The 12,500-nt window shown below is 42.0% G+C and overlaps 1 protein-coding gene across 1 annotated transcript in view; it reads right to left on the bottom strand.

Moving 5' to 3' along the window:
* Positions 1-1,502: 1,502 nt before the first annotated feature.
* LOC123498190 (vegetative cell wall protein gp1-like) overlaps positions 1,503-12,500 on the bottom strand; it is a 21,690-nt gene continuing 10,692 nt past the window's right edge. The window contains exons 3-4 of the mRNA XM_045245355.1: positions 2,910-3,014; positions 1,503-1,605 (exon numbers count right to left, since the gene is read on the bottom strand). Coding sequence (XP_045101290.1) covers positions 1,503-1,605; positions 2,910-3,014 — 208 coding nt within the window. The remainder of the gene's footprint in view (positions 1,606-2,909; positions 3,015-12,500) is intronic.

The raw sequence follows: 12,500 nt of genomic DNA, 5'->3' as shown, positions 1-12,500 counted from the left end.
CAGCAAAGTTAGCGCAGTGGTCCCTCCCCTACTCCACTTCTCTAGTCCCTCACGACCTCTTTTGTCAACCCCCCTCTCTCCCTCCCTCCTTTCCTATAGCCTTGTCTCCCCTTAACCCCCATTAACTCACCCCATCCCCGCCTGCTGCTCCCCATAAAGCTGATACCCGCCCCATCCACACACACACACACACACACACACACACACACAGAGAGAGAGAGAGAGAGAGAGAGAGAGAGAGAGAGAGAGAGAGAGAGAGAGATCATGTCACCTTATAAGTGCATGAAAGGAAGAGAACACTTCTTTTTTTTCGCTTATATTTTATCTATGCTAAATAAAACTTAGATAAAAAAAAAAGAGTAAATATAAAACCAATTCCTGCACCAACGCACCCTTCCCCTCACAGGCTCCTAGTCTTGATAATACCTACCCTTCAGGAGCCGCGCCCATAATTACCCTGAAAGTGAAGCACCAACCTCACCAGACAAACATTTGAAGGTATTCGGCCCCCAAAAAAAAATAAATAAATAAAATAAAAAGCTAAAACAAAAACAAAAAATAAACGAAATACATCAGTACCTCAAAAGAATATATCAGGAAATTCAATACATGTAGATACAGTTCATTCTGCTTTTGTCTCTTATCAGTCTTATAGATTTTCATTTCCACTGGAACACTGCCCTCACTGTGAGACTAAAAAGTTGCAATCACACAATAAACGTTAGAAACACGTTCATGCTTTCACCTGCCAACCCCCCGTCCAAAAAGAAATTTGTTCCTTTCCTATATGAATGAGAAATGTCTTTGAATCCATCATCACCTACGATCACATCCTGCCTCTATCACCTCTTCGTTCAATTACAGTTTACTATCTGGCAGACGGTCACATGGTAACAAGCACCAAACAGCAGGAATAGTGTGTATTGCCTCCGTGGATACTAGCAGCGTCTCTAGCAGGACCCGTATGTGCCACGAGACCTTCACGCTCCAGCTGGTATCCATTATGGGGCTTGGTAAACTTACGCTACTGCAGGATGACAGGAACTCAAGCCCAGCGCTGCACAGGGAAGTGTCCTTGATATCAAGCCTTGTTGTGCAGTATCTAATGACACGCTAAACTTGTAGTGAAGGCATGTATTTAGTAATATACAGGCGACTGCATCCTCGTTTCCGTCTCCGCCAGGAATGAATAACACAGCCATCGATATAAACAATCACATCCTGGAAACTGTTCTCCACAATGGGAGCCCTAACACAACAGCCTCGCCCGGAAGAGTTCTACACACGCTGCGAGACAAGAACAAGAACCAGCACACGCGCCCCCACCCACAATGCTGCCAGTGACAAAAGGTTGCCCTCTCAGGACTCTATTTCCATCCTGAGAGTGAAGTTCGACTCAGGCCTGCCCTTCATCAGACAAGTCACCAGGGTGCAGAATGGATGCGAGGCGGCATCCATCGTGTGAGAGGCATTAAGTGCGCCCAAGGGATGGAGGGCGTTCGTTACGCAAGGCACTGGTTCGCTCCGCCATGAAGCGCTCTCTGGCCTCTCCCAACCACCAGGACAGGGATCAAGCCAGACCCTAGAACCTGGTGCAGCTGAAAACTATGTGTTAAGACGCAAACAAACCGCTTTCATTCTCAACATAAGACAACAGAATTTTCCTTACTTCTTACCAAGCTGACATAACGCGACACCTCACACTTTTCAAACAGTCGACAAAATCAATACAACAACTAAATAACCAAGCCAGGGTCTGTTACCATCAACATCGACTAATATATGCACTACCTCGCCTCAAGACAGTTATTGCCACTCGAGCGATACACTACAACAAAATTAAACTTTTAAAGAAGAAAAGAAATAATTCTTTTTATACAAATTCACTTTGGTTGCAGGCGTTAAACTTCTCAAAGTACACTGCTTCACGTCCTAGAGCTGATGAAAAATGGAGAGAGGGATGGGGGCGGGGAGGCGGAGGAATGGCAGAGTAGCGCGGAGTGAAGGAGTGGCCGGGGAGCCTTCAGGACGCTTCTCACGCTCCCCGTGGCACCGCTCCTCCAGGCTCTTTTTAATATTTCCCCGGCGCGGACATTACGAGGGCGGGCGTGTGTTTTAGGGCACGCGCGGGTGTCCATCTCGCGAGGACGGGAGGAGTGAGAATGGTAGCCTGGGAATTCAGACGGTCCCTACCAGTATTTGTTTGGTGACGTCAGAGATGGAGAAAGAAAAGAAGGACGGAATCCAATCTTCATATGTAATTGCTGTTGCTACTCTTGCTCTTCCTTTAAATGACTTCCACATCATGATTGCTTCTCAGGGACGTGTTGCGGAGTGCACATCGCTTTGGCCCGTCTAAGCACAGGTGGTTAAAGGTATTCACAGGAATAGAAAACACCGGCAAAGTGCTTCCTATGTTTTTTTCTGCACATTGCGAGTGCATATACTATACCCTCGCCCGGTGCCAGATCCATTTTTGAGCCGATAGTGGTGATTGGCGCCATTCACACCGATGAAAGAGGTCGAAAAATTACTAGGTGTGTGTTGTTTATAATGCATCTATCTGTACCGTACTGAGTCTGCGACTCAGCACATTTATGAACCATTTGTGTTACGAAAACTATATTTTTTCGGCCTAATGCAGGTGGTTGACAACATTCACAACGAGAAGAGATCAGGAAATCACTTATAGAGTGTGTAGTCTACAGTGTATGTATTGCAGCCTACTACTTAATATATTTGTGAGCCATTAATGTTATGAAAAGCATATATTTTCTTAATTCATGTTTGCGCCACTTGCAACAATAAAAAAAAAGTACTTCCTGTAATAGTAATGTACTGTGTGATGTCAGCATTATATACACCTTCCACCTCACACACTTCTGCAACATTCAATGCACAGCTCTTACCTGAGGCACTGGCTGGCGCGACGCTCCGTTGATAACACTTGGAGGTCCATTCTTGCCGCTGGCAGTGATTTACGGGATGGCGGCGCAGGAAGTCCCATCACGCACCTGTCGAAGATAAGAGAGAGTTACACCTCGGCCACGGAAAAACAATCAAGATTATTAAACACATCAAAATTACTTTTTTTGGTGCTGAGTTCACACACCGGACTCTCTTCCTTATAGTGACTTGCTGAATCTACTATACAGGGGGATGTGTCTATGATAGTGATTTAAAAAGTAAGGCGTCCCAGACAATACAGAGGATGATACTAAGCGGAAATAGGTAGATATGTTTTGTATAGGAACTGCTACGTGTAGACCTGATGACTTCCTGCAGTTTATTGTTTTCATTAAGGTTTTTTTTTATGAATACGTAGTGAAGTATGTATTACCGCCTGGTATGGTCTCGACGCTGTCTGAGATGCCGAAAACACATAAATATCTTCATTTTTTTTTTTTTTTGTGTGTGCTATACATGTTTCTACACAATTTCTTTCTACCTCACTCCCCCTCTCTCTCTCTCTCTCTCTCTCTCTCTCTCTCTCTCTCTCTCTCTCTCTCTCTCTCTCTCTCTCTCTCTCTCTCTATCTATCTATCAGTCTCTCCTTCCCGTTCCATATTCAAGAAATTAAGATGCCAAAAACAACAAAAGAAATATCCTTTCATTTTTAATGTTTTATACATGTTTCTACATCCTTTCCCTTCCCCCCTCCCCTCCCCACCCTATCTGTGTCGCTCTTCCCCCTCCATATTCAAGAGGCTGCTAACTTTATCGACTTGTCTAGCGTGAAGGGCGCCTTGAAGCGGGTTACTCGTGGTGGCGCGGTGCAAGGAAGTGGGTGAAGTGTGTTTCTTTCTAAGGAGAATAGTCTTTATAAACGTTTCGGCTCCATAGTAATTTTCAGGATGATTTATTCATTTATTTATTAATCTTTTTTCCATAATTCTAATGATAGTTGAACGAACAATGCATATAGTGAATCAGTCTCAAGTTCTGAAGTTCATATTTTCTAAACGTTCCTGAGCGTAATTTACACCATTAACATGCTTTTGTGTTTTTTTTGTGGGCATTTCGATTTTTTTTTCCGCAATTTAAGTGATGTTATTATGAAGTAAGTCTGTCCTTTCATTCATATTCTTTAATAAGTATCCGCGTCTGATATCCAAATTCAACACCATCTAGTGTGTTTTGGGTTGATTTTCAAGTATCTCCACAATTTTAGTGATGGTTGAACAGCTGAGTGTTGTGTATGTCTTTCTCAGGCCCAAATTCAGAAACTCTCGCTCTCTCAACACAACTATTTTCAATGGCCACAGGGATGATTAACTGGGTTCTCGCGAGTGTTTCCGCCGCTTATAATGTAGAAATCATTAGCATGTCACTACAAACATAAAGACACCCTTTATAACCAATATAACTTCAAGTAGAGCCCTGTAATAATAGAGAAGGTGCGTTGCAGAAGTGTCATAGTGTATGGTCTTAAGATACATAGTCTCTAAGAGTTTCAGTGTACGATCTCCATGTTTAATGGACACCAGAAAAAAAATATACGAGATATTCGTGTATTTTTATAAGTTTAGTGACAGCTGAACAAACACTACACTGTCAATATGAAAAAAAAATCACGGAAATCTGACAAAGTTCATCCTATCTACATATATAAATTTTGTGGTGTTTTTAAGTCAATAGGAAAAAAAGACCCATGGAACTAACAATTTTTTTCTACCTATGAGAGAAGTAGGTGCTTAAGAATACGGGCTTTTTATGTATTGGTATCTCTACAGACCTCGCCGTCTCCCTCTTCTCACGGTATTCTATTAACCAAAGGATGGATGGATACTTATTGGAAATCACCTAATTGTTCAAAAGAAAAACAAGTCAACCACTCAGTGAATATAAACGTGCCTGGAATCAGTAACTTTACAGCCAACACCTGTCACGGGGTAAAGATCTTGTAAAACGACGTATTGGTATAGACGTTAAGACACTTGTTGGCAATCATCACACTGCTTAATTAAGGGAAAAGCAAAGTGAACTGTCAGTGAATATAAACATGACTGATATCGTTAACCTTTGGACCAACGCCACGGTATTTCATTTTACCAAAGGAGGGATGGATACTTGTTGGAAATCATCTAATTGCTCAAGGGAAAAACAAGTCAACCATTCTGAATATAAACATGCCTGGAATCAGTAACTTTTCAACCAATACCTGTCGCGGGAAGATTGGTAAAGACACTTGTTGGCACCCATCACACTGTTTAATTAAGGAAAGGACAAATTGACCTCTCCGTGAATATAAACATGACTGGTATCGTTAACCCTTAGACCAACACCTGTCACGGGAAAAGATCTTGGTGATGCTGATGGAGGTGATGACAGTCATGAGCGTAAGTAAAATTCTACGGAGCCTCCTTCCTTATATGCAGCAAATACAGAAGACACACAGAACTTGAAGAAAACTCGTAACGCTAAGTATCGGGTGAATCTCTCTCTCTCTCTCTCTCTCTCTCTCTCTCTCTCTCTTGATCACCAACACGGGTTTCTAAGTGGATTGCATGAGGAGTGAGTATGCTGTGTGCAGGAGTGTCTGGTGCTTTGTCTGGGTCGCGTGTTGGATTGCCGGCAGGGTAAATAAATAAAGACGTCTCTGTAGGCTGTATCCCTCATCACCTTGTCGACTTATTATATTCTTTGTGTGTGCGGGGGAAGGGGGGGCGCAAGCAGATTTTTTTTTTTTTTTTTTTTTTGTGCTCTGAAGCCGACAAAAAAAAAGACAGTAACAGTGAAAGAGTGAGTGTTAAAACTACTACATTTGTAATTAGATCATACTTTGTCGTCGTCAGTTTATTTGGCCCATCTTTAACAAGGGATCGCTGTTTCTGATAAGCCGCTTTCAATCTCCTCTGCCACCTGCCATGTTAGTATCTAGTCCTTTCTCTCATGTCATCTTGTATGCAATCTTTCCATCTAATCTTGAGTCTTCCTCTCTTCCTCCTCCTTTGCACTTCCATATCCAGGACTCTCCTCTCATTTCTTGCTCCATCCCTTCTCATCACCTGCCCGTACCATCTATGTATGTGTTGCTTCTTGTGTCTTCTTATAAATCTCTCCTACCTTCACTGCTCCTCTCATCCATTTTATGATGACTTTCAAAAGCATATTTATTCATCCTGTTTTTCGCGATTTTCTCTCTCTTTTATTTACAGTCTTCTAAATGTTAACAAAGAACGACCACAACAATGTAAGAGTTAAAAATAATAAACAGATAAATAAATATTGACAATTTTCACGATGAGCTCCGAAATCATAATTATTATTCACCCAGTATTTCTTTTTTTTTTTTTTTTTTTTTTTTGGAGTTCGGTGTAATATTATACTTGCGGCGCGACAGAGGTAATTAAGACTACATCCTGGTAATTTTGACACTTCCTGATGGCTTCGACACGCCTGCCGCTCGCCGTATTTCAAAGGGAAATATATTCACACCGCTGCTCGTGATGATGTTTTCTGTATCATGTATGTATGTATGCTGAGTGCGATTCCATGTTTTACGTCTTTATAATCGATAACTATGCTTTAGTTGAAATTAAAATTAATATCGCTGTTGCTACTATTACTACTAATAATGATAATGATAATAGTAGTAGTAGTAGTAGTAGTAGTAGTAGTAGCAGTAGTAGCAGTAGCAGCAGCAGTAGCAGTAGTGCAGCAAGCAGTAACAGTAGTAGCAGCAGCAGTAGCAGCAGCAGTAGCAGTAGCAGCAATAGCAATAGCAATAGCAATAGCAGTAGCAGTAGTAGTATAACTTGCTGTTGCTGCTGCTGCTACTGCTACAACTAATATTACTATTGTTGATATTATCTGCACCACTGCCACCATTATTACCACCACCACCACCACCACCACTACCACCACCACCACCACCACCACCACCACCACCACCACCACCACCACCACCACCACCACCACCACCACCACCACCACCACCACCACCACCACCACCACCACCACCACCACCACCACCACCACCACCACCACCACCACCACCACCACCACCACCACCACCACCACCACCACCACCACCACCACCACCACCACCACCACCACCACCACCACCACCACCACCACCACCACCACCACCACCACCACCACCACCACCACCACCACCACCACCACCACCATCACCACCACCACCACCACCACTCATTATCACCACCACCACCACCACCACTACTCACTGCTACCACTGCACTGCTACCACCACCACCACTGCCACTGCTGCTGCTACTGCTGCTACTTACTGCTGCTACTACTGCTGCTGCTGTTATTACTACTATTATTACTATATTAATAATAATAATAATAATAATAATAATAATAATAATAATAATAATAATAATAATTCAAGTACAACTCCTACAAACTAACTAATTTTTCAATATACTACCACAACCGTTACCATTTCATTACCCCAAGCATCATCACAACCACCACCAACACAACTACAACAGCACTACCATCACCACCACCACCACCACTACAACAACACACTACTACCACCACCACCACCACCACCACCACCATAGCAAACTACCAAAACAAAGAAACTCTACCAGTATGCAACAACTCCGCCCCGGCTCTTCCCCGCCACCCATAGCTAAATATACCCAAACCCCCAACAGTGCTCGCCATCACTCAAAGCTTCTCCCTCAAAACCCCACCCAAGGGAGAGTGAGTGGACATGTCGAGGCTCACCACACTGCCAGCAATCCCTCAGCTTCCAAACCCTAACCCTTCTCGACCTGTCACTGGATTATACTGTATTCTGAACCACTTTGCAATTACTTTCCAAAAAGGTTCTATGTAGTTGGTGACACGGGAGTTCTTAAGCGGTTTTTTTTTTTTTTACGGTTCTTGTGAAGGTTTAACAGATTTCTCGATTATTAAAGGGAGGAATATTCATTAAAATACGGCATACCATCGTTTTTTTTTTTTTCAATACTTGTGGTGAAAGAGTACTGTTTCTGAGTACCGCCTCTCTCTCTCTCTCTCTCTCTCTCTCTCTCTCTCTCTCTCTCTCTCTCTCTCTCTCGAGCTATTTCCCAACAACAAAATTCTGTATTCCTCCCCTAACAGACCTCCTCTCTCTCTCTCTCTCTCTCTCTCTCTCTCTCTCTCTCTCTCTCTCTCTCTCTCTCTCTCTCTCTCTCTCTCTCTGGCAGTCTGGCTGGCTGGCTGTAGATGTACCATTCCCAGAGGCACCCTTTTCCTACCAATACCATTTCCTTGCTTCAGAAAAAAAAAGGGAAAAAAAGGAAAAAGGAAAAAAGTAAATAAATACACTTTTCGCTCAGAATAACCTACATTCCATCTTAGGCTGTCGAGGTAAACGTCTATGTTGGATGAGGAGGAGGAGGAGGAGGAGGAGGAGGAGGAGGAGGAGGAGGAGGAGGAGGAGGAGGAGGAGGAGAGGACGAGGACGAGGACGAGGAACTATAAAGCTCCTCGACGATTTAATTCCTATGCTTACTTTGTTTAAGATCTGTTGTCACTAAAACTCCCAGATATTTTTCACGATCCACATTTGATGAAGGTGTTCCTTATCTTATAATTATCCTTCAGATTGCTATTACATGTATATAATTCTTGGCACTTATAGAAATTAAATTTCATAAACCACTTTTCAAACCATTCAGTGAGTGTGTATGTCTTCTTGGAAAATTCAACGATGTGTTGGTGATTGAGCCTTGTTAGCAGCATATTTTATTATTAACAGCGAATTTTGACAACTTAGTTGTGATCCCTTCGTCTACGTCATTAAAGACTCATCCTGGAGGAACGCCACTACTTTTATGCAAGAGGGGAAATTTGGCCAAGGGGCAACATAGAAAAAAAAAAAAAAAGGCCCACAAATTTTCTTGTCTCCTTGTAGGTCGGACAGAGTTAGCCAAGAAAAGAAACAAATGTTTTGAAACCTGCCCCTTAAATCAAGTCAAATCATAGCAAGTTGGAAATACAGAAGCAGACAGGGAGTTCCAGAGTTTACCAGAGAAAGGTATGAATGAATGAGGGTACTGGTTAACTCTTGCATTAGAGAGTTGAACAAAGTAGCTGTGAGAAGAAGAAAGCCTTGTGCAGCGAGGCCGCAGGAGGAGGGGAGGCATGCAAATAGCAAGATCACACGAGCAGTTAGCAGAAAATAGCGGTAGAAGATAGCAAGGGATGTAACATTCCGGCAGTGAGAAAGAGGCTGAAGACAGTCAGTCAGAGAAGAAGAGTTGAAAAGACAAAAAGCTTTTGACTACTCTATCTAATATAGCTGTGTGAGTGGAACCCTACATACATGAGAAGAGTACTCCATACATGGGCGGGAAAGACCCTTGTACAGAAGTGGCAGTGGGTGGGATGAGAAAAACTGACGGAGAGGCTCAGAACGCCTAACTTTATAAAAGTTGTTTTAGCAAGAGATGAGATTTGAAGTTTCCAGTTTACATTATAAATAAAGGATATTCAGTGTAGAAGAGGGGGACAGTTGAGTGTCATTGAAGAAGACATTGATCCAGTTTGAAGAATCACCGTTAATCACTACTCGGTGTTTGCATTCTGTCAACCAATCCTCTATCCACGCAGCGAGGTCACCTGATATGCTGTGAGCTTTGACTTTTTGCAGGAGGCGCCTATGTGGAGCTTCATCAAAATACCATATCGAAATAAAAATAAACTATATTTACTGCCCATACATATTACACAGGTCATGAAAGAATCCAGTAAATTCATTAAACATGAGCATTTATCTATAACTTCATGTTTAGTGTCCTTTATGATAACGTAACTTTCCAGAAATTCTACTGATTTATTCCATATCATTGATTCCATAAGCTTATCTATAGAGATGTGAGGCTTATGGGATGGTAATTATGAGGTTGAGATTAATCCCTTTTTTTAAGATATGAATAACGTTAAATAGTTTTTATTTGCCCAGGCCTTGTTGAGTGTTTGCTAATCTATTGAACACGATGGGTAGAGGGTTGGGAAGCGCGTTTATAATGTCCTTCAATATTCACTGGCAAATTTTATCCAGTCTAGTGTTTTGTTTATATGAATTTTATCAATGGCATGTAAAATGTATTTTCTTGGAAACTACAAGGAGGAAGAGGAGGAGGAGATGGAGAGGACGAGGTAAAAAATAACAAAAACGAAAACGAAAACAAAAACAAAAACAACAAGAAAAAAAAATCAACACCAAGACGAAGAGGAAAGACTTGCAAAAAGAAGCAAACAAGATGAAGAAGAGCGACAGACAGACAAAACAACCATACAACACAACACAATGAAACACAAACAACACCCACCCAACACACAACACAATGAAACACACACACACACACACACACACACACACACACAACACAACACAACACAATGAAACACAACACAACAGAAGAAGCAGAAACTGAAAGAAGAGAAAGAAAAAGACAAGAAAAACCTCACAAACACTTGGCCTAATTCACCTTTTCCATCTCTATCTCTATCTCTTCCTCTCCTTCCCAGTGTGGCCATTATAAAGATGAATGAATAGAAACATCATTTAGATTGTATACTCTTCTCCTCCCTCTTCTGTTCCCTTCTCCCTGTCGTTGTTGTTCCCTTGAGTACTGACAGATACGGCAACACGTATAACCTTTTCCGCTACATGGAGGAAGGAAAGGGAAAAGGAGGAAGGACTAAGAAAAAGGAAGGATAGGTAGGAAGGAGAGGATGTAGGGGTAGAGACGTAGAAGAATAGGGACGGATAAGGGCATAAAGAGCAAAGGAAGGAGGGCATGAAGGAAGGACGAGGAAGAGGAAAGACAGGAAGAGGGAACAGGGAGAAGGAATGGTCGGGAAGAGGATGGAGGGGAAGAGGATGGAGGGGAAGAGGGGCAAGCAGAAAGGAAGGATGGGAAAGAGAAAAGACAGGAGGAGGAGGAGGAGGAGGAGGAGGAGGAGGAGGAGGAGGAGGAGGAGGAGGAGGAGGAGGAGGAGGAGGAGGAGGAGGAGGAGGAGGAGGAGGAGGAGGAGGAGGAGGAGGAGGAGGAGGAGGAGAGAGAGAGAAGAGAGAGAGAGAGAGAGAGAGAGAGAGAGAGAGAGAGAGAGAGAGAGAGAGAGAGAGAGAGAGAGAGAGAGAGAGAGAGAGAGACTAATCTGCCAAGTTCTCACCTCCCCTCTCTCTCTCTCTCTCTCTCTCTCTCTCTCTCTCTCTCTCTCTCTTCTCTCTCTCTTTGTGTGTGTGTGTGTGTGTTTAAGACTATGGATACATTCTCTTAATGGCCTATGTGGCCTCAGGCCTGAGAGAGAGAGAGAGAGAGAGAGAGAGAGAGAGAGAGAGAGAGAGAGAGACAGAGAGAGAGAGAGAGAGAGGACGCAACCTCGTGTCAATAGTGATCGCTGCAATTAGCATTTTTAATTAACACTTGTATGTATTATGCTATTCTTCTTGTCTTGCTCATTTCCCATCTCTAATCATCCCAGTTTTATTTAAATTTGTGTGCTCTCTCTCTCTCTCTCTCTCTCTCTCTCTCTCTCTCTCTCTCTCTCTCTCTCTCTCTCTCTCCTTCTTCTTCTTCTTCTTTATTCCTACGTACTTAAACTACCTTCCTCCTTATCCACGGGCAGCTTAGCAATCATCTTATATAGAAACTTCAAAACACTAATTTCTCTGAAAGTCAAACGTATTGAGTTTTTCTTGCTACGTAAGGGTGCAGAACACAAGGAGAATCATATGCAGTACTTTTGGGACGCATCTCCACTATTTTCAAATGTCACTATGCACTTCAAGTGACAGGTTTTAAAGGATGCTTTTTTTTCATGGTTTTAACGACAAATTAACAACACTTCTACATTATCAAATATTATTGTCTACGCAATGTTTCCCTCATTTTCTTATGCTCTTATGTAGCTAAAGTTCCTATGAAGAGATAATATTCAATATACACACAATGCGCCTTCTTGATGTCAAGATACCTCTCCCATCAGACAAAAAATTAAAGATTTATTTTCTTTAAGGTCTGGAGTGTGGACCAAGAAAGCATTTGCGATTGAAAATTTACTAAACACACTACAACGCATCAAATTGTTAAAAGTAAAACACATACTACAACGTATCAAATTGTTAAAAGTAAAACAAAAAAAACATTGGTATTAAGAGCTTGTATCACACAATAAAGTGTATTTTTACTTTCCAAACTTTGCTTGAATATCAAATATGATTAAAGTTTTATGTAATTATCTAAGCACTGTTTCTATGAACACAAAAGAAGATTAACATATGCATCCAGTGTTTACTTTAAGTAAAAGACCTCTCCCTATATCAAATAAAAATTCTAGGACTGAATCTTTTCCGTTAACCCTTATACTGCCAAGCTGCAGTTCATGCGCTCATGTCACGCGCCACAAACTTTCCACACCTTCCCGCGTCATAACCACATTCTATTTATATTTTCATACTTATATTATGTTATTATGCATATTTCATCATCAATACATAATGAAACGTAATAATGAACCAC

The sequence above is a fragment of the Portunus trituberculatus genome, chromosome 47 (genome assembly GCF_017591435.1).
Source record: "Portunus trituberculatus isolate SZX2019 chromosome 47, ASM1759143v1, whole genome shotgun sequence".
NCBI classification, from domain to species: domain Eukaryota; kingdom Metazoa; phylum Arthropoda; class Malacostraca; order Decapoda; family Portunidae; genus Portunus; species Portunus trituberculatus.
The sequence above is the reverse complement of the archived record's forward strand: the minus strand, read 5'-3'. Positions and strand labels throughout refer to the sequence as shown.